General features: G+C 34.9%; 1 protein-coding gene across 6 annotated transcripts in view; it reads right to left on the minus strand.

Moving 5' to 3' along the window:
* The window catches only part of LOC149074195 (mitogen-activated protein kinase-binding protein 1-like), a 413,671-nt gene that overhangs the window by 319,246 nt on the left and 70,355 nt on the right, over positions 1-24,070 (minus strand). For all 6 annotated transcript variants that reach the window (XM_089246846.1, XM_089246851.1, XM_089246852.1 and 3 more), the window contains 2 exons: positions 16,561-16,681; positions 13,974-14,066 (listed from right to left, as the gene is read on the minus strand). In XM_089246846.1, coding sequence (XP_089102972.1) covers positions 13,974-14,066; positions 16,561-16,681 — 214 coding nt within the window. The remainder of the gene's footprint in view (positions 1-13,973; positions 14,067-16,560; positions 16,682-24,070) is intronic.

The following is a 24,070-nucleotide window of genomic DNA, read 5'->3' on the forward strand; positions in this document are numbered from 1 at the left end:
ACGCCACAACAGGCAAAATACCCAACGAGGTGTCTCATAAAAAGATGCCCATAAAAATATGGATGTCATATATTTAAAAAAAAAAAACAGCAACCCAATTAAAAATGCAATTAACACAAATTATAAACAATATATACACATGATAAAATATTATACAATGCCCATAAAGAATACTTATGGTTGTCTTATTCTAAGAATGGATAGCTTCTCGATTTACCCCAACATGTTTATTGTATTTCTTTTTAAACGTGTCAATTGTGTTACAATTTACTACCTCCGGGGGTAAGCTGTTCCATTTATTAACAACCCTATTAGAGAAAAATTCCCTGCGACACCATAACCTTGCATTGTCCCTCACCAATCGATACTGGTGTCCCCTTGTAAAAGCAGTCGATTGGCGGTGTACTAAAAGTTCATGGTCCATCCTATCCATCCCATTGAAAATTTTAAACACTTCGATCATATCTCCTAGACACCTGTGTTCATCCAATGTAAACATATTCAAAAAGTGAAGTCTCTCTTCATAACTCAAGCCCTGTGTGCCAATAAGGACACGCGTAGCTCTTCTCTGCACCCCTTCAACCAATTCTATGTCCCTCTGTAGGTATGGTCTCCAAAACCTTACAGCATACTCCAGTCCAGGACGAACTAATCCTCGAAAAAGCGGAAGAATGACTTTAGGAGAACGCTAAGAGACCTTTTTGAAAATGAGACCAAGCATTCTATTCGCTTTTTTGACCACCGCTGAACAATGTTCAGAAAACCTAAGTTGCTCGTCAATGAGAATTCCCAAATCGGTGACCCTAGTTGCATCCAGGATAGTGACACCATTCAACTCATAAGAGAACCGTGGGTTGTTCGTCATGCTCCATTCATTTGCCCATGCTGCAATCCTGTTTAAGTTGGTCTGGAGCAACTCCCGATCGTTTTCATTCCTGATTACCCCCATTAGCTTCACATCATCTGCGAATTTGCTAGTAATCCCATCGATACCCTGATCGAGTTTATCGATAAAAAGTGAAAAAAGTACGGGGCCAAGGACACTTCCTTGAGGAACTCCACTTGTGACGTCTGTCCAACCAGAGAATTTCCCGTTCACCATAACTCGTTACGACCTATCTCTTAACCACGATTCTATCAAATTCAGCAAGTTGCCCCCAATTCCAATCTCGTGTAAACGCTTCAAGAGTTTGCCATGTTGGACCCGATCGAATGCCTTCTGGAAATCAAGGTAAACAACGTCTACATTTTTGCTCTTACCCAAAGCCTTAGTCACGTGATCATAGAAGCAAAGGAGGTTAGTTACACGTGACTTCCCCTTCCTGAACCCATGCTGATTATTCGACAATACATTATTCTCGTCTATCCACTTCACAAACTGCCTTTTGATGATAATTTCCAAAATTTTCGAGAGGGAGCACGTCAAACTCACTGCACGATAATTTGACACCACTTCTCTACTACCCTTCTTAAATATCGGAACAACGTTAGCAAGTTTCCAATCTCTCGGGACGATACCCTCAGCAACACTACTCCTGTATATCTGTGCGACTGGCCCCAACAATTCATTAGCACATTCTCTGAGGACCCTGGGATAGATATCATCTGGTCCTGGTGCTTTGCTTGCACATACATTTCTTAGAAGATTTAGGACCTCTACGTCTTCTACTTGAATATCGTTGAGGGTTTTATTACCCCATGCAACACCTGTATATTGAATATCATTATCTCCATTAAAATCTGACGCGAAAATGTCATTGAAAGCACTACACATGCCTACATTGCTCTCTACCCTAGAGCCTCCTATCGAGAGGGGGCCAACTGTCCCCTTACATCCATTATTGACGTATCGAAAAAATGATTTTGGGTCAGAGCCAATGTTATCTGCCAACTTAGATTCAACTTCCTTTTTACTATCCCTTATCGCTTTCTTGAACAGCCTTCTTTTATCAGTAAACAATGATAGGTCACTTCGTCCACTTTTATACTCACTGAATGCCCTTTTCTTTTCAAGATAAAGGTTCTGCACGCTATCCGTGAACCATATAGGGTGCGATGTACAAACACGCTTTTTTCGAACAAAGGGTATGTTGTCGTGCAAAACAGAGGACAGCTTCGTACTAAATTCTTCCCATTGACTTACCACCCCTACTGATTCCGACCGGTCTTTGAAAACTTCCGCTAACCTTCCTCTCAAAACATCAAAGTTAGTTCTCCGAAAACAAGGAACCAGTCTTTTGTTATCAACCTTACCCGAGGAAAAGTTACAGTGAAATCTGACGATACGATGATCACTGGAAGAAAACTCTTCCACCACTGAAACATGTTCAACTAGATCCTCAGAACTAGTAAGAACTAAATCGAAAATAGCAGTATCCCCAGTGGCTTCTGATACATGCTGATACAAAAAATTTTCAAGCACCAACTTAAGAAAGTCTCTTTCATACTGATTTCCAGATGAAAGGTTCTCCCAATCAATACCTTGGTAATTGAAATCCCCTAGTATGAGAACCCTCTTACGCTTACATATGTAGGAAATTTTTAAAATGTATGTAAAAATAATAAGCTTTTTTACAGAAGGACATTGACTTTGTTGAAACGATGCAGAGAAGTGCTACACGTATCCTTGTTGGTACACAAGGTTTGAGTTATAAAGACAGACTACATTTTTTGAAATGAACAAATATGTTTACATTGGATGTATGGTGAACACAGGTGTCGGGAGATATGATCGAAGTGTTGAAAATTTTCAACGGGATGGATAGGATGGACCATGAATTACTAATATGGCATCAATTGACTGCTTTTACAAAAAAAATAACCAGTATCGATTGGTAAGGGACAATTCTAGGTTGCGCTGTTGCAGGGAATATTTTCTCTAAATAGGGTTGTTAATAAATGGAATAGCTTAACCTGGGGGGGGGGGGTAGTAAATTCTAACACAATTGACATGCTTAAAAAGAAATACAATAAGCATGTTGGTGTAAATGGAGAAGCTATCCATACTTAGAATAGGATATTACAGAGATGCCACTGATGCGCTCTAACGGGTCAAATAACCTGAATTTCAGAAAAGTATGAATAAAAATGTTGTTCACGTGTAAAGGAGAAAAAAGTGGAGAAAAAAAACTCAATTTTTTTCCCCTTTTCTTTTTTTTCCTTCTTTTTACCATGCATCATGATCGCCCGACCTTCAAAAAGTGGTTTTACTACCTTGTACACTGTACAGTATTGATATACATGCAGGTTGTTGAAGAATAAGATGAAGGATATCTCTAAGTTGTTTCCCTGAATGAGGGGCTGTGTAATTGTCAAATTTTGGAGTTTTTATTCCCTGCGGATTTTCTCCCTTCTGGTACATTTGTGACTATGTGCCGGCATTCAAAGATAGCACCTATACGGTGTAAATTCACCTTTTTCCTACAATATTGCAAATGCACATTTTTTTTTTTATATCGTAAAGGATTGGAATGTCTGTTCAAATTGTAAAACTTTCCCGAGATCTGTAAAAACTCAACCTTGAATATCCACAGTTTTGTCATCTAGCTGCTATGTGGTTATCACAGTTTCACATCGTGACAATCATGGCTGTGTATGCAGAATCAGCTTTTGGAGGGGGCACAAGGATCTAATTCTTCACAGAAAGTTTGGGTCACAAACACTGGAAAACAATTTAAAATTAACAGATAGTGTAAAAGAATTCAAATTTCCTTTATTTAGGATTTTTAAACACAGTTACAAAACATTTAGGGGCTAAGCAAGCTTTTGAGCCCACAAAACAATATCCGATACATATCTGTCGGCATAAATAATGAGAGAAAAAAGAAAGGAAAAAACACACATACATATAACACCAAGAAATAAGTGGCAACAGGAATGGAATTGATAAACAAAAAATTTTGGCATTTAGCAGCCTATGCAAGATAAAAGAAGATTACATTACAATATCAAACAGATAATTTAAATCTTCTTGAGTTAACAACCAAGATTTTAAATTAATAAAAAAAGATGTACGTGAAGATTGTTTTTTTATTAACTGAGGAAGTAAATTAAATATTTTGGTAGCTAAATAAAGGAAAAATTTTTGGAAACGAGTTTTATTTGGCCTTGGTACTTGTATAGTATGACGTCTAAATTGCATTCCAGACTTATGTAATTTCAGATTGAGATGACCACTTCTTTTATAAAACATTTTTAAACTTTTATAAACGTAAAGATGTTGCAGAGGAAGTAGCTTTAATTGATTGAAAAGTGGAAATGTATGCGTGAGTCTATTTTTACTCAGAATGATACGGATGGAGGACTTCTGTGTGACAAAAAGTGAAGAAAGATTGCTGAAGTATGTCCCACCCCAACATGTAATGCCGTAACTCAATCTAGATTTTACTAACGCAAAATAAAGAAGTTTTAAAATGGATTGGGAACATTTATTCCTGATAAAATAAAATTTCCTAATGTTCCGATTTAATTCTACACTCAAATAATTAATGTGTTTTCCAGGATAGTTTTGAATCTAAAAAAATCCCTAAATACTTAAAGGTGTCTACTCTATCTACAACTGTGAACATACAATCCGAGATACAGCCATCTGTCACACTGTGATATTTTAGGACACCAAAATCATCGAAAGTACCAGAACCAAATAACATATATTTAGTTTTATCTGTATTTAATTTTAAATTATTATTTCTAAACCAGATATTTATTGAGTTAAGATCATTTTGCATGTTATTCCTCAAGTTGATTGAAGAGCTTTCAGAGTAACAAAGAGCTAAATCATCAGCAAAAGCAGTGATTTTTCTTTTCAAATTAAAGTTATACAGGTCATTTATATATATTAGGAATAAAATAGGTCCAAGTACTGATCCTTGAGGTACACCAGATGAAATTTGTCTTTTAGAACTCAAAACGGAATTTACTTTCACACTTACTTTACACTCTGTTAGTAAGATATGTTTAAAAAAATTTAAGTAGCAAACCCTGAATTCCTGCATAGTCTAGTTTGGTTAAAAGAATACTGTGATTCACGGTATCAAAAGCTTTGCTGATATCAAAAAATAATGACGCAACTTTACAATTATTGTTATCTGCTATATACACATTTGAAAGAAAATTAATAAGAGCGTCCTCTGTACTTTTTGCCTTTCTGAATCCAAATTGGTTCTCACTAAAAAAATTAATGCTGTCAAGAAATTTAATTATCTTTTCTATGACCTTTGAGAAGACAGATAGTAAAGAAATCGGTCTGTAATTATTAACATTCTTTTTGTCCCCCTTTTTTGTGTATTGGAGAAACAATTGCAAGTTTCAGGCACTCTGGAAATTCGCCAGTGATAAAACTTAAATTAAAAATAAACGATAAGACATCACTTACATATGGTGCAATGCACTTCAATGTTATGGAATTAATTTTGTCAAATCCTGACGACTATCCGTAGGGTATATAAAAAAGGATTTCTCAAAAAAATTTAAATTTGAACAATTTAATGAATTACAATTATTAGGAAGATTATTGTTACAAAAATTAGAAAAAAAGTCATTAAAACATTCAGCAATATCAATTGGATTCGTTATTTCACCAGTTGTTTCAGTGAAAACCGTGTCAATGCTGCTATATTTATCCTCACCAAGTAATTTGTTAATTAAATTCCATTGAGATTTTGAATCACCGTTTGCTCGAATAAATGCTGCAGTATAATAGTCATTCTTATTTTGCTTTATCTCATTGTTTAACATATTTCTAAATGTGTTGAAATTATATCGCAGCTCAATATCAAACTGTTTCTTTTTCATTTCTTTCAATAATCTATGTTTAATTTTAATTTTTTCATAAATTTTTTTTGTAATCCAGGGTTTTCTTATTCTTTTATTATACTTTGCTCTAGTAGAAGCATCAACACAATTCTTAATTAAATCCAAGAAAGTATTCATTGCCGAGTTTGCAGATTCACAACTGTAAACAGTATCCCACGTAACCATTTTTACAAGATCAATCAATTGATTTTTATCAAGATAGGTAAAGCACCTAGTTTCACAATTTGAGTCATTGCTGTCATGATCTGTTTTTAAATAAAATAAAGCCATTTTATGATCAGTTATGCACAAATCGAGAAGTACAGCTTTTTTTGAATTTAAATTTCTGGATCTACAAAAAATATGATCTATGCAAGTTGACGTTTCATTGGTTTCTCTAGTTGGAGAATTAATTAACGATTCAAATCCAGATCTTGACATCAAATTCACATAAGAAAAAAATATTTAAGTCTTCAGATCTAAATATCAATGTTCAAGTCACCGATCAAATACATATCTTTATCTCGTTTATAATCAAGCAAATAATTAATTTTGTTTATGAATGTGTCAATAGAATACATGTGATACCTATACATGCTTAATAAAATAAATTTGTATTTCTCGTAAGTGCAATCAACCAACAGCGAATCACCACATGTCATCTCATTTAAATGCAACTTATTAAAAATTATACTTTCAGAAAAAAATAGTGCTATACCTACCACCAGAGCGATTTATGTTTCCACATTTAAACAAACTTCTGTACCCATGTATCTTGTAAAACGAAGTTTTGCATTCAGAGATCCAGATTTCACTGAGTATTATTATTGAGGGTTTTATATCAAGCTGATCTAAATATGCTACAAAGATGTCAAAATTTGCACGCAAACTACGTATATTTAAATAGGCCATGGTAAGATTATTTATATTGTCATTACAAAATATGTTGAAATCATCAACTGTAGAAAATGTCAAATTCTGATCCATTTAAAAAAAACAAGCAAAATGAATCACATACCTGAGTTACAAATTTTTCAATATATCTGAATTCACTACGCGAAATGATCGATCACCTGATTGCTTTCTCATTAGAATCTTACCATCTTTGACCCACACGAAAGTATAACCCTTCTGTTTCGCAACTTCCTTGGCCTCCTTGAGAAGTAGTTTATTCCGCTGCATGAGGTGCTCATTGATGAACACTCGCTGTTGCTCTGAGAAGGCGCCATGGATGTCTTTCGCCGGCAAACACATTTTTCGTGATGCGGTAATGTAGGCATCTCAAAATTATTTTAAGAAATTATTTTATTCCAATATTTTAATGTTCTACAAAAATATTTTTAATTTTTGATCTTTGGGGGAGGAAAGAGGCCCCTTATAACCCACCCTCAAATTCTGCTTTTGGTGAAAATCTGGGTTTGGAATCCATGATTGCGCAATGGTAATCGACTAAAAATGTGATTTTCTAAGGTTTTCAAATTTTGAATTGGCTATTTCTTTGAAAAAAATTCTGGTTGCCATGGCGATTTAACAGACCTACAACACAAATATGTATACATTAAACTTCAAATGCACAGGTGGGTCTAGTGTCCTGGGTTATGGACTGGGGGGGGGGACACTAAATTCACCCTTTATAACTACTTCTACATTACATGGGTGTGCCAAAATGTGTGCTTGCCCCGTTTGAGAAAGTATCTAGTGGCGGTGTTACATAAATGGCAGCACCTACTGAACACAAAACATGCCAAATGCTGGGCACACACACATGAGCACACTGTTAAGTTTCCCCAACACAAATTTGACATAGCTCCCATATTCAGGTGTGAAAATATGTTGCAGTTAAATGGCCACAGATCATAGTGGTGGACCATCAGGGAGAGCAAATAAAATCATTTTACCAGGATAACCAAAGCATGAATAGGGAATCGGAAGATAAGTGTCAGAGAGAGAGAATTGAATTTGCTTTAAATTTAATCAGAAGATATTGAAAGTGCTAAGATTTTTTTTAACGAAATGTAAAATCAATCAGAAGGGAACTTATAGATTGATTTATTAATAAATATATAAATGTGTGCCTCCAATTGCTAATTAAATTGGATCCAGCTTATAACAATTTTAAAAAAACTGCCATAAAAAAATGTTGTAAATAGGAAAACACTTTAAACGGAAATCTTAATGAGTTGAGAATTACTTATTGTTAGGATAACGAAAATAAGTTGTACTAAGTGGAAAAACGTTCTAAATGGGAGAAACGTTCTAAATGGGAGAAACGTTATAAGGGGGATCAACTGTATATTTGTTTTAGATTTATTACATGTGTGGAATTCCATACGTTAAATTCTCAGTGCTAATGAGCTTCTTTGCAAGCTTTTCCTACTAGTAGACAATGAAAGTAAATGAACCGCTGGATAGAACATGTTTTTAGAAATGAATTATACTTGATTCACAGATACCTTCTTCTACCCAGAACATGACTCACCGCTTAGTCTCAACAAAGAAATGTAAGCAGGTGATTCAGGGTTTAAGCTTGATAAAAAATTCCTTTCACGAAAAAACAAAAATGGGGGGAAAAGCTTTAGCAAAATGCTACAATGCTTATGTAATGATTGATGGTTGGATGTCTACTCATTTCGTACCTCTTGTACACATTTTTGTGAAAGTAGCTACTACTTTTTTTGCATTCTACGATTTTCTTTCGCATTTTGTGAAAAATGTGACCATAGCTTAAACCCTGAGGTAATCAAAGACATGGGGCATGCTGGAAGAAAATTCATAGAGATACCAGTGAATTATGGGGGGGGGGGAGAGGACTTATCTTATTAGCATGTGTATATGCCACACATGTTTTTCGAATCATGGACGATGACGATGTGTGTGAACTTATTCTCTGATATGATGGGACCACATCTTTTCAAACTAGTGAATCACAATGTTGATCCTGTCTCGCCAGATGAAAAACATATACAAAGATCAAGGAATTTTTGCTGTCCTACAGCCAGCTACAAACATACACGCAGAGCAAACAAAGTTCACGCAGCGATATCACCACAGTGGAGAAACAGTCAAGGACAGTGTTTTGCCAACAGTCAAAAAAATTTTCAACAAGATTCTTCATCAAAAACATCTAGAAACCAGGCTCTTGAACAACCAGAATTAATTTTAGTCATTAATTGGATGACCATGAGTCACATATTTCCCGGGACATTCCCATATTTTCACGTAATTAAATAGTACACAAAATAAAAAATTTCGAAAAAGACTAGAAAATGAAATAGCAAAACAATAAGAAAAACAACTAGATTGGATTTTTTTCCACCTAAATGGTAAAAAAAAGACCAGATCTAGTTGGAAAATAAATAGGCAACGCTGGTCAAGGCATACCTATTGGCTCTGCGACCATTAACAGTGAACTGCGAGTACAAAACTAATCTGGATGAGCATTTACGGGATCAAATCATTCTAGGAATCAACGATTCATGAATCCAAGAATTGTTATTCCACAAACACAGCATTAAAGCTGCAACACTCAACCTAGTCGAAAAATCCTCTGCCAACTACGAATCTTCTCTAATGAACAAAGAAGCTGTTGAATACGCGTTCAAGCCCGGACATGTACTTGCTACAACACAACCATATGCGAAATCAAAAGGTAAACCAGCCTAAAGAAATTGCGATGACCCCCGATCATGAGAGAAAGAAGAGGAAGTTTTGTATCCACAAACGAAAAGTGTGCATCCAATGCAGTGGAGCGAAATAAGGGAAAGGGAAGAAATAAAAAGCCAAAAATGCTCTGTGCAAAGCATGTTCCAGAAAAGGCTATTTCCAGAAAGTGTGTGAAATCTGGAAATATGCATGCAAAACCAAGTTAGCCAAGATGATAAAAGGTATGAAATCGATGCTCTGATGGTGAACAAATGTCATGTCAAATTGAACAAATGTCAAATTTCAGTATGACACTGGGTCAGGTAAATCCCTCATCCCAGAAGTTTTTTATAACAAAATCGGAAAACCAAGATTGTCTAAATCATAGTTTCCCAAACCTTTTTGTTCTATCACCCCATCTTCAGGAATTTTTTTCTCCCATCACCCCACGACTCAAGCAAATCCATAGGATCCTATGTTATACTCATAGCTTCTATCACCCCAATGGGTCATTCCATTGCCTCCCCAGGAGGGTGATATTACCCACTTTGGAAAACACTGGTCTAAATCAAAACTGGCATATCCTGACCAACATATTGCTACCTTGGTGATGCAAAAATGAACATTACAACAAAAAAACAAAAACAACAACAAAAACGTGTCATCACAGTGGTACCTGGAAAGAGTGTTCCAATACTGGGAAAAGATCTCATGAAGGTGTTCAACATTGAACCAATGTGTTCTGTAAACACTGTAGTTTCAGATCTGACAAAAACTGTCTCAAATCCTCAGGGAATAAATATTCTGAGATTTTTGATCAGTCACACATGGGAATAGTCAATAGCTTCGAAGTCACCATCAAGTTTAGTGAGAATGCAGAGCCTAAAATTAGTAAAAGCATGACCAGTTTCTTATACCTTGCGTGTTGCCGCAGGCAAAGAAATTGACAGACTGGTACAAAATGGAACACTCGAACAAGTGGATGTAAACAATGAAATTGTTGAATGGACTTCTCCTGCAGTTTACATCACAAAGAAAAATGGACAAATTCATCTATGTGGGGATTTCAAATTCACAACACAACCTTACATGATAATTGAGTCGTATCAATATCCAACATTTGAGGATGTTGTTGCAAAGTTGAATGGCTGTGTAGAGTTTAGTGTCATTGATCTGAAGGATGCATTTCTTCAAGTCAGTCAACAAATGTTTCTCAGAAGTATCTGGTAATTCTGACACAGCATGTTATACAGCACTTATTACTATTACACCAGCATGCCATTCAGAATGTCATGTACTCCAATTATTTTCTAGAACTTAATGGATCAGTTCCTTGTCGGAATGGAGGGAGTAACCTGGCTCTAGGATGATATTGCAATTGGTGGATCCAATAGAACAGAACACTTATCACGACTTCGCAAAGTGTTTGATATTTTTGAAAGACAGACTTGAAGATGCAACACTCAATATTACAACTGTTCAAATGAGAGATAAAATTCTGAGATAAAGAATCAACAAAAATGGTATTCTGCCTGATAGCGACACCAACAAATGTTCCAGAACTAAGATTTTTCTTAGGTTCAGTGAACTACTACAGTAGATTTGTCAGGAACTTGAAAATGCTTTATGTACCTCTACATGAACTTCTGCAAAAGAACTAAAAAGTTGGAAATGGAGCAAAGTTCATCACAGTCCTTTGAAAACATCCAAGAACAAATATCATCCAATGTACTGCTACTACATTTTGATGCAGCAAAATCAATTATGATGTCTTGTGATGCTTTAACTAGAGGTTTGGGAGCTGTGATTCAACATCGTGTCGATGGCGAACTAAAAATGATTGCTGTTGCTTCCAGAACTCTCAACCAGGCCAAAAATAAGTATTCCCATGTTGATTGAGCCATTATGTTTGGACTGCAAAATTTTTACAAGTACCTGATATGGGCAATCACTTTACTTTACAAAGTGACCACAAACCACTCAAATGCATTCTTGGTAATGATAAGGAAGTACCTCATTTGGCTGCTTCAAGATTAACAAGATGGGCTATCATTCTGAGTGCTTTTGATTATGAAATTGAACATCTGCTTGGCAAAGAAATGTGTGTTTCTGATGCCTCATATCGACTACCATCGCCTGGAAAAAAAGCATCAGTGATTTTGAGAGCAGTGTAGCTGTCTACAGAATTGTGAACCATACAATGAATGAGCTCTTTCTAACATGAAGAATTCTCATATCCTAAACAAATACAACGCCACAACAGGCAAATTGCCCAACGAGGTGGCTGACTTAAGAACATCATGGATCCCCGGGCCATTTTTTGGAGGCCCTACCTACTACTGCTACACCACACATGCACCCCGCCCACACCCCCCCCCCACCCCCGCGAAACCCCCAACGAATCGGTACATGCGGGAATGTGCGTGTACGTGTAGTGAAACCTGATGTGAAGTTTTTTTGTTTCTCTGTAATGTTTGTTATGTGTAGTGCTGCCATCTGCCACCAGTTTTTCAAACTATGAGTGAAGTGTTATGATTGAAGGATTTATCGTTGTAGGACTGTTGCTCTCTGTGGCGAGACTTTTTAACGGGGAGATCGGCTCGCATTTGCGCCTTGAAGTTGGGAACCACAGAAAACCAACTTCAGCCGACCACCACTGTGGGGTTTGAACCCGGATCCTCGCATCGCGAGTCCGTCACTATAACCACTCGACCACCACAGCGGCAATGATGATACAAATGATGATCATGTTCTAAGCAAATTTATTCTGTACACAGAACGTGGATGGCCACAGAAAAATAAATTGGATGAGAACCTGTATCATCCATTTTATGAGAAATGTCATGAACTGTCTTATGAACAAGTGATGATTTATGTTGAAGAATCTTATGATTTTAATGTTGAACAATTGCATTGTAGTACCAAACAAGGTGAAGAACTGTGTAATGAAGAAAATCCATGAGGGTCATGATGACATTGTTTCAGTGAAATCAGTATCCCGAATGTCAGTATGAACAATTGCATTGTAGTACCAAACAAGTTGAAGAACTGTGTAATGAAGAAAATCCATGAAGGTCATGATGGCATTGTTCCAATGAAATCAGTATTCCGAATGTCAGTATGGTAACAATGCATTGACCATGACATAAAACATGTGGCTAAAACATGCTTGGACTGTAACATAAACCATCCAAAATTTGTGAATCACCTCTATTGTTATGGAATAACACAAGCAAACCTTTGGATCAAGTACACATTGACTGTGACACGCACAGCTGAATGGTGATAATTGGCTTTTAATCATTGACTCTCATTCTCAGTGACTAGAGGTATTCAAGCTAAAACAGGTTACATCAGCTCATGTGATTAAATGTTTCTGAAAGCTGTTTGCTTCATATGGACTTTATCGAATAATGGTGTCTGACAATGGACCACAATTCAAATCATATGAATTCAAGGAGTTTTGTAACAGAAATGGGGTCAAACATGTCAGAACAACTCCATACCATTCCAGATGCCATTCTGCAATGGTTTGACAGAGCGAGTAATTCACACTTTCAAGGCAAGATTCAGAAAAACATTGAATGGTTAAAGACCAAGAACACCAACTATAAGTCTTCTTGTTCAATGGTTGTGCAATTATACACTCTTACACAAATGCTACTCCTGCTAAGCTGTTCCTTGATAGAGAACTGTATACTTTATTCAACAGGCTGAAAGCAGATCATATAAATGATGTGCCAAGTCTAAAAAGTGCAAACTGTACATGATAAAAGATTACAGTACAGGGAATTCAACACTGGTGACAAAGTATGGTTATGCCAAGGAAAAAGTCCTCTATGGAAATCCACAGTCATATACAGCATCGAACAAGCCTTTTGTCTTATACGACAACAGATGATCAACGTGTTCATGCAGATCATTTGAGAAAGAGGAAAAAGAACAAACTATTGATCAACATGAAATTACTCAACATGAACTTTGCGATCAATCACCTGAAGAAATGTCGCAGCTTGAACATTCAACATTTTTCAGTGAAAATCATAAACATCCCACAGAGTTTATACCACATCTTGATGATGATGACAAAGAGCAACAAGCACCTACACCTTCACCTGGTGGATCTTTGAGGAGATCAGAGCGCAAGAGGAAATCACCTCTGAGATTTCAACTATTGAAATGGAGGCGGGGTCAACACTGGAAAAGAACAGTATTACTGGGCAGACGATGGCAACACACAGGCAGAACATAGATCATCAATGATGAGAACAGCCAGGCGGTCCCGGTCTGCAAGAACATCGTTATTTTGTATTTTAATATTGAATTAATTATGTAACTTAGTTTATTAAAACAAATATCACACATTTAGTTTGCTTCCTTATTCTATCACTGTCCCCCCAATTGGAAGGCCTAACCTTTTATAACAATTTTTCTTTTTTTTTCTAGGAATGACATATGGATTCAAACATTGGAAAACTCCATTTCACAGTAAGAGAAAACTAAGAAAACTAAGCAAAAATGCATGAAAGTTTACTTACCACACAGTTTATCCCATATTTATGACCTTGAAATTCAGCAATCTGACATTTCTCTTGCACATCCCATACTCTAACATTAGGCTGATGTCCACACTATATGATGTTGAATTCAGTATCAGTAATGGAAAAATAAATAAATTTAATTACAGTAAACTTATCATATTTTATGGCTAAAAGAACTGTACATTTAAATTTAAACCTTGTTTTAATTATCAGATTAAATAATGCTTAAATTTTTCTTAGGGTAATTCTCAATACTTTGACGGGAAAGGAAACTTGGCCTTTTTACAGTCACTTAGCTGGACCAATGGCCTGTTGTGACTGCTGAAAGTTATATTGTACAATAAAACCTGTCCTTAACGGAATCTGTATTAAGCCAAAACCTGTCTTCAATGTAAAAAAATTGTGGTCCTGTGATTTCAATGCCAAAATACATACCAAAAAACCTGGATTGAATAGAACTGGTCTAACATGGAAACGGAAAGGAAAATTGTACCCATTAATGGAAAATTTCACACAAATACAGTGTTTGACGACCAAAGGATCATACAAAATGTTATAAAGTGGTATACCAAAATTATTTACGAAATTTATGCTTGCAAATGCGAGTTTGTTTCTGTACTTGATACTGTGGTTTTGATAAGCCACATGTAGTACAGCAATTGCTTTCTGAAATTGTAACAATTTTTCAGAAAAGCAAGCTTTTCGACAAGAGAAATCAGTGTAAGAGTTCAATTTTCAAATGATATGGAAGACTTACAAACTTGTGTGTAAATTCTATGATGGCAAAGCTGAGCAGGGCCAGAATTAATTAAAGAGAGGCGAAGGGCAACTGCAATGGCAGCAAAATTCAGAGGGTGGAAAATTTTAGGTGGTGACAAAGATACCATTATAAAATTATTGAATTTTACAGTGGTAGGGGCAGCAAAATCATGTTGATCTTCCCTCACAAAATTTCTAGTTACGGCCCTGATGCTGAGGATTACATAAACCGTACACAATAATACAGGGTGTTCTGTTAATGAAACAACAGACTCAGAGGGTTGTTAGTAGCCATCAAGAGAAACAAAAATTGCAATGGAACATGGTGTCCCAAACCACGTTGAGAGGGTGAAAATCGTGAAAAACTAATGCAGGCTCTGAGTCCAGAGGAGACGGAAGGTGGATGTCAGTTGATCACTGAATGAATTCGCTCACCATATCTGATGATGTTGTAGACTGCAATGATGACAGCAGCCACCACTTAAACCAACTATTGTAATAATTAATCAAATTAATTTTTTTGTAGTTATTATTGTACTTTTTGTTATTTTAGTGTGACGTCAAAACCTGCATGCATTTTTGGAGATTTTCACCCTCTCAACATGGTTTGTGACACCATGTTCCATCACAATTTTTGTTCCTCTTGATGTCTACTACCAACCCTGAAAGTTTGTCGGTCTATTAACAGAACACCCTGTATATAAACAGAACCTGACATGACAGATATTGACTTCCTAATTGAAAATTTTTGAGGAAGTTAATAAGAAAGTAAATGTTATTTTAGAAGAAAAACAGTATAGTTCGGAATTTTATACAGATGCTATCAAAATCTAAATACAGTATCTAGTAATTATATATATATAGACTAATTATTTATTTACTTTATCTTCAATTAATTTATTTTTATTTTATTTTAATCACACACAAGATCGTTACATAATTTTACACATCAAATGAACCTTTATTACGCAGAAACGATTCAATGGAAAAAAATCTCGGTCCCTTGTGATTCTGTTGAAGACAGGTTTTACAATGTTTAATTTGGGTTGCTATACGAGTTTGTATTTATATATTGAAGGGCTCAGAAGCCAATCGGTGTAAGCCAACAAGCCTTAAAAATGAAATAAAATTATCTCTTAAAGGATCGTTTTATTCCGTGGTCAGTATAAGTGGCACTATTTGCTGTGGCAATATCAAGATAGTGACTATAATACTTTGGCAACTGAAAGTTTAAACAATGAGAAGGCACTTGCAATATGGAAGTCATTTTCAGAAAATTAACTTAGTGATTGGTTTCTGAGCTCTCCATATGAAATATATAGTTTTTGTACAACAAATAATAATTTTAAACAAGCAATGTACCATCATATTTATTAATCATTGAAAGCAGTATTTTCTCAACATTTTTCAATCCATAGACCCTTTTCCACCATGTTTCGTTCTTGGGCACCCACCCTTCCCCAAATGTAGTTGGTTTTGCTCAACGAAGCTCCTCAAATGTAGTTGGTTTTGCTCAACAAAGCTGGTTGAAGGAAGCTACAAATTTTTTATATGACCACACTTGTATTTTATCTTATTCAATGTAATTATTATAGATAATTAGTCTCAATTAATAGTTATGGATTAGCCTCAATTGATAATTATGGGTAATATGATAATTCTTTAGCTTCAATTTTTTTCATCTCTCCACGTCGTTTATATAAATATTTACTGCATATGATCATTACTTTAATACATACAAAATTTATTAATCAAAAAAGTTTCAATGCAGAATTTGGAAGAGACATTTTCATTACATACATCACATAGAAAAGACAGTGCTCACCTCTCCAGTCACAAGGTATTTGCCATCTGAAGAAAATGAAAGGCAGGTGATGGTTTTTTTTGAACTGTTCAAAATATGATGCTGTTTGTTCTTGCGGACATTGTAGAAAACAACTACACAGCTGGAATGAAAATTAAAAACCATGATAAAAGAATATAACCCTAAGAACTATTACATTTGCATTTCCCTTTGCTTACAGCAATGAGTATAGACTGATACCTCAGTTTACAAATTTTTCGGTTAGCAAAGAATTTTTTTCAATATTTTTACCTCAGCTAATGAATACAAATTTGGCTAACAGAGATTTCTATTGATACGAATGCACATGCTAACATCCTGAACTTTGAGAAGCAAACGCGAGCCAATCTTCCCATTAAAGAGTCTTGCCACAGAGAGCAACAGGCCCACAACGATACAATTACTCAATCAGTACACTTCACTCAGTTAGAAAAAATGATGACAGATGCACTACACATCAAAAAACATTACACAGAAACAAACTTCATGTTATGTACACGCACATTCCAACATGCACCAATTTGTTCGAAGTTCCACAGTGGAATGTCGACGAGGTGCATGTAGGGTTTAATCAGTGGTGGCTCATGGTAGGACATTTTGGGGGCACAAACTTCGAAAAATATATCGCCATCTATCGGTGATGAAAAGTAGTCAAGTACATGCAGGGCCGTAATTAGAATTTTTGCAGCCCAGGACAAACATGATATTTTGCCGTCCCCACTAATATAAAATTCAATAATTTTATGCAATGGTGTTCTTCATTTCCCCCTAAAACTTGCCTCCCCCTAAATTTTTCTACCCGTGGCAATCACCCTCTCTGCCCCCTTCTAGTTTCAGCCCTTAGTACATGTACTATTTACAATTAGTAAAGTATTGCACTGCATTGAAAACTTTTATTTTTGTTCATCAAATTATTTTTAACATTATCTGTATACCTATGCAGTACAAAAATAATAATGCTCTATCAACGCAACATGTATGAGAATAGTTCGCACAATGAGCTTAACCGATACCTTAACAAAGTTGAAAACATCATTTAAGTTTGGCAGTTGCCATCAGCACTAGCTTTTGCAAATTGTGAAAAAAATTCATACTCTTCTTCAAGTACCAGGGGGTCTGCTCACAGCAGAAATTTGGGCCCATTTTCCAGACCCTTCACAAAATTCCAGATCTGAAAAAAAGACCTTTCACAAAATAAAAATTAATGAAACCATAAATTTGGAATTTCATTTCTTTTTTGTAGATTAACTAGATTACTTCACTTCCCGCAAAATTACTTATTTTTCACAAAAATAAAGGAAATTTTCACAAAAACAAGACCCTACAATAAAAGTCTGGACAGATGAATAAATATTATACTCTAATTTAAAAGGTGTATCAATTTCTATAATAAAGTTATAAAATATATATATTCTAATTTAGAAGATACAACAGATTTAAGAGATAGTAGATTAAAAAAAAAAGCAGAAGGCAGCATCAGTCTCTGTGGTGCATTTTTAGTGGCCGAAACAAGCATAATAACCTGTGCTAACCATCCCCCTTTCTCTAGTATTTATACAACCAAAGGGTATCTCATATGGAGCACGACGGAAAGCGGCAAGAAGAATACAGAGCTCTCTCCATGGAAAGTGCTGCCGCACCTTGACCATATGACCCACATTTACGTGATATTGACTATATGACTAATACTTTTTTTATCAATGCTTCCGAAAATTTTTATTTTCTAATTTATTAAATTCATTTCAAAAATAAAAAAAAAGAAATCCAATGGTATTAAGTTGGTATCAAATCCATTTAAAGAATTAAATTAATGGCTTGTGATTTTCAGGGGGGTGGGTGCACCTACGCACCCGGAGTTTAGTAGTAGTAGCCATATTATGAGCCGGATTTCTATGCCAATCATAAAAAAAAAACTACCACATTCCCTAATCCTGATTAATTTACCTCGTCCTTGGAATAACTTTACGGAAAGACCTCTATTTTTTTCAGAAGACCTTTGAGCCAGTTCATATAGAATGAAAGATTAACCTTAGAGAAAATGCATTAAAAATGAGCCTAAACTTGAATGTTTTCACGAGCACACATGCTTTCAGTGCAATAATCTTAGCATTAAACTGAACAGCCCAGACATTTTTTTAAATAAACAAATCACAAAAACACAGACATGTATACAAATACAAACATACACATAAGTACAAACATAAAAACATATAAATACATATACTTTGTGACCCCAAGGGACTTAGAAAGTCCTTCCAGCAGGTCTAAAGAGAGTTATGAACACATATGGTTCAGGCAACAGCTTATATAATGATTAGACATGTTATATTGCATTTTTATTTATGTATTTACGATTACGATGCACAATCAAAACCATATACATTCCTTTATTTTACAATATCCATAATTTTATAATTTATTCTATAATTTTACTCTCTTTTTGTACATAGTGCAAAACTATTTTTGTATCTGATTACAAAGTATTTGTTAAAAAATCATTTCATAATCAATATTTTTAACAAAGTCAAATACTATATGATTTATGTTTTTCCTATTGTCAATTTGATTTTCAGTATGAAATAAGTTTAAAACTTTAGGGGCTATGTAGGAAAAGCTTTTTTCATAGTATTTTATTAGGATTTGGTACCTGGTATACTCTATTGCAGGGGTTCTCAACTGGTGCTTCATGTGCACCTCCGCGGTGACTCGAAGAAAATAATATAAATCAGTAAATTTGATAAACAAATAAAAGAGGCCTACAGGTTCTGTCATAAAAATTATGTACAAAAAATGGCTCCTCGAGTCAAACAGGGCTCCGCAAGTTGAAAAAGGTTGGGAACCGCTGCTCTATCGTATCTACCTGTGGGTCTATTTTGATTTCTTGTTACATATATATTTTTCATTTAATTGTGAAAATTTTATCATTCTATATAAGTAGTTCTGTCTCAAAGATACAGTATGGCACTATATTTTAGTACTGTCTGTTATTATTTGAGATCTTATTCTATTATACATGCTATTTAATTTCCATATATTGTCATAGTATGCTCTACCCCAGACACAAATTGCATAATTAATGATTGAATAAATCCATGTATAAAATAAATCGCAAAAATTATTCATCAATTAAGTTTTTCATTGTATATATGATTATTGCATATTTTCTAATTTTTTTGATTAAAATGTCAGTGTGTTCCATCTAAGGTCATTGTATTGTTATACCCAGATAATTATGCTCATGAACTTTTTCAATTTCTTGGCAATAGCAATCACCATTATCTTGACAGCGACAGTGATTATGTATTTTTAGATGTATGTTTTCATTGAGATTTATGTTTCTTGTTTTCATATAAATGTATTTTGTTTTTTGTGTGTTAAGTTTATGTTTTATTAACCATATCTTAATTTTTGTTAGATCATCTTCTACTTTTTATTAAATCTAATGTATTTGTATCTTTTACGTAAAACAATGTGTCATCAGCAAAGGTTATCAGCTTTCCAACATTTAAAGAGCTTTTCTTTTTCATCTGCATGCATGAAACAGAAATAAGTTGAGTACAGCACAAAGAGAGAAACCTATGAACCTGTGTAAAAAAGGGACATGAGTAGCATGTGTACATTGAGAGAGAAAGAGAGTAAAAAGGATCACTTCCTTATCTTCTCATATATTCTCTTTCATCCAATTGTGGAGCCTTTGGTCAGTTTTTGTCATTTCTGCAGTGCTTGCTGGTGTTTTATATAACTTATCTTTAAACTTTAGGCAGTGGATGGAATGAATTAGAAGATTTTCCATAGAAACCTATAGAAGAAATAATTTCAGCTAACAAAGATTTTGACTGATGAATGAGATTCTGGAATGAGTTATCTTCGACTGCCGAGGTATCACTGTATATACCACCAGAGAGCTTTCTGTATGATTTAGTTTCAACATGGGAAAAATAAATGATTAAAACAGATCAAAATATGGAAAACAATTGTGATGACTAAGAATATTAGACTCAAAATATTATTCCACTTCAGAATATTCATTTCAGAAATGACATGCCTCATCAGCTGTCATGAGAACTTATTAAAGGTTGTATACAAATATAGAATCAGTAAACCATCATCAAGTCATTTATCATTTTTAATGCATTGATGCTAGAGTACAGCAGCAACAGTTTTTTATTGTCTCCAGAACTACAGTGAATTCAATCAGATAAAAACGAAGCAAAAATTTTTTCTACAGTGCTTCTTGGTGCTTTATATAACTTATCTTTACATTTTAAGAGATCCAGAGCTGTTAACTGGATCAGTTTAACAGTTCTGGGTGGCCACTAAAGGTATATCGACCATTTTAGAAAAAATGCTTTCCAAGGGAATTCATACTGGGACGGAACAATTATGTAATTGATGGAAATATATTATTCATCTTATTTGCTGGCAGTGAAAATGCATCAGGTTAGAAAATAATAATGGTTAATTGTATTCCTCACAGCTTCTACAATTGCTATTTTTCAATTTTTTTAGATTTAGTTATCATTGCTCGATTTTATGAAATAGTAAACAACAGCTGAGATCAGAGTAAAGTCCAAAAAAAAAAAAAAAAAAACCCATTCAAATTTGAATCATTTCTATATAAAGTAAAACCAGCAACTTGATTTACAAGTGATTCACAATATGAGCAAAAAATTTTAAACAAATTCTAACCCAATTAAAAAGCAATTCCTTGCAAGGGGAACAAATTTAAAGAAAAAAAAATTCAATAGATTTTGTCTTGATAAACAAGTTAATTCTTGCAATACAAGTAGTATATGTATACCAAAGATTCCTCAGATGACTCCTGTTGGGTGACATTAGTAAAAATACAATAATTTAAAATAAATCAACTTGCACTTTTCCTTTGAAACGGATTGTGGTTCGCATGAAGAAGATGATTGTGGAATGAATCATTTGAGTTTCTATTATTTTCTATGAAGAAGTTTTTTATTCAATATATGAGTGTTTTGGATTACAAGCATGTTTACGGAACTAATCATGCTTGCAAATTGGAGTTCCACTGTATAAGAAAACTAAAAAATATCACAGCTGCGGAATAAAATTATTTAGTTGGTCCCTCAACCAGTCTTGTACAGACAAAAAAAAATTCAGTGGGTGTTTCTTGGCTTAAATTTTATTTCAATATTGAAATCCCATACAATCTGAATCAACAGAGGCACTTAGATTTATGAAAAGTACTTTGTAAGAGCCATTAATCACTTTTAAATTTAAAGCAGGTATCAAGAATGAACTATAGTTATATGCATAGCTTATTATGTAAAGAGATGACACACTTCGCATACAAGTAAGATACATTATCCAATGCATGCCATCTAAGGCAGTATTACATTATAAAAGTTCTTTTATAAAATAAGTTTGACAAAAAAATATGGTAGTGTAAGGGGCGATTTGATGAAAGATGCATTATTTTGCCAAAGTTTCTTTTATCAGTTAGACCGGGATTACACTATAAAAGTTTTAGAAAAGTTCTTTAATAAAACTTAAAAAATGCAACCAATAAGTGCAGTGGTTACATTTGCACAAATAGCCTTATTGGTTGTTTTTTTTAAAGTTTTATAAAAGATGTTAGTCAAACTTCTATATTGTGATCCTGCCTCTTAATCCAATATGATAAAAGATCTTGTTGGCAAAAGGTCATAGAGTGGAAGGGGAGAACAGGGGGTTACCCTGAAATCTATTATAAAAGTTTCATATAAGATTTTTGTCAAGTTCTATAATGTAATATTGTTATGAAAATTATGCAAATAGTCCTTATATTTACTATTTATTATGTATTATTTTTCACCTGTAAATAGCCATTAATGCATTTCTCTGTAAATCTTGCCAAATTAACAACAAACTTGGCGACAGCTCCGATGATTTGGTGATGTCATAGTGTCAAGAGAAGTGTAACAATCTCTTGGACAATTCTCGACGATTCTCGCAAGAGAATCATGGGAATTGTTCTGGAAGTTTTCTTATCACATATAGTAGCGCCGCCACAGCAGAACTATAAGAAGTCTTGTTGCGTTTTTACAATACAAGATCTCTTGTATGAGAGAGAATTCTTTGTTTAGCATGTTTTATGAAATCGCTGCTTGTGAATATGTGTAAATGGCTGTTCTGTAAAATAAATTTGTGTTGTCCTGGAAATTGATTCGTACTTTGCCATCTCAAGTGCTTGTGAGAGACATTATCCGGAACAATTTGGTGTCAGAAGAGGGGAATAACTTAAGGACTTAAATTTTAATGACCAGAGGGATAGACATGACAAGATGCGTGAACAGCTGAACCAGTTGATGAACGTTATGGGCCAGATGAAATTGGGCATCATGGAAGAGCTGAAAAAATCTATGACCACCATCAACATGCCATAAATTACAAGACAGAGACCATGAGGTTAGCTGTTAACTTATCTATCGCTAAAATCAAGGGAGACGTTGCTGAGGTGAATGATAAGATCGAGTCAATGAGCTCAGATGTCAATGTAACGATATCCGGAATGAAGGAGAAAATCCCTACATCGATTGCCGGAGTGAAGGGAGATAATGCTGTCATTGAAAGCAGGGTGGATGAAACAGTTGACACCATGAAAGAAATCTCCCAAGAGATGAATTTGTCACTGAGCAGGTGAGCACTGTTGATAAGCTCTCAAAAAGAATACTGAAGCCCAAGAAGAAAATTCAAGACCCTACATCTTCAGCCAATGCTCACTGTCATGCCAGCCATAGCTGACATCAACTGGCTGAACATCAAGCAATCGACATACAATGGAAGGACATCGTGGTCGATCTACAGGACCCATTTTGAGATGATTGTGTCTGCAAATGGATGGGACTGCCACTCAAGGCCACCACACTCCAACGTGAAACTACAAAGGCTCTACAGATGCTCGCTGCCAAAGATCTGATACAGCTATAAAGCTCTGATGAATGTACTCGAGCTGAGGTTTGAAGAAAATTACCTCAAGGTACTTTCACTGGCTACAACTGAAAAAGCTGGAGAAACATTGCAAGACCTGGCCATGAACATAGGCTCACGCAGTTGGCATACCCAGACAGCCCACCGGACATCAGCGACAGATTGATTCAGTGGCATAGCCAGAATTTTGTTAATAGGGGAACAAAGTCATAAAACGTGCCTTTTTTTCTGCTCCTCTTTAGGTGCAAATTTAAAATTATGTATTCATTGAAAGTATGTTAAATTTCATAAAAAAATAAAACAAAATTTATTCTCTTACACTGTTGGTTACACTGTTATTGTGAGCAGATATCACATAGTAATAAATTGCAAAAGGCAATCAAAAAAAGTTGAAACCACTGCTTAGGAATTTCAAATGAATTGATGTGTGCCTAATGTACTGCATTTTGGAGGCATGTAAATTGTTTGAAGTGTAACTATCCATGTTCCAAATTGGAAGTGAAAATGGCAGGTGTATGAATCAATTGAATATCAAGTAAAATAATTTTCGGGT

This window comes from Pholcus phalangioides, unplaced genomic scaffold (assembly GCF_987345545.1).
Source record: "Pholcus phalangioides strain wild (caught in Gottingen) unplaced genomic scaffold, Ppha-v1.0 ptg000017l_1, whole genome shotgun sequence".
Classification (NCBI taxonomy): Eukaryota; Metazoa; Arthropoda; class Arachnida; order Araneae; family Pholcidae; genus Pholcus; species Pholcus phalangioides.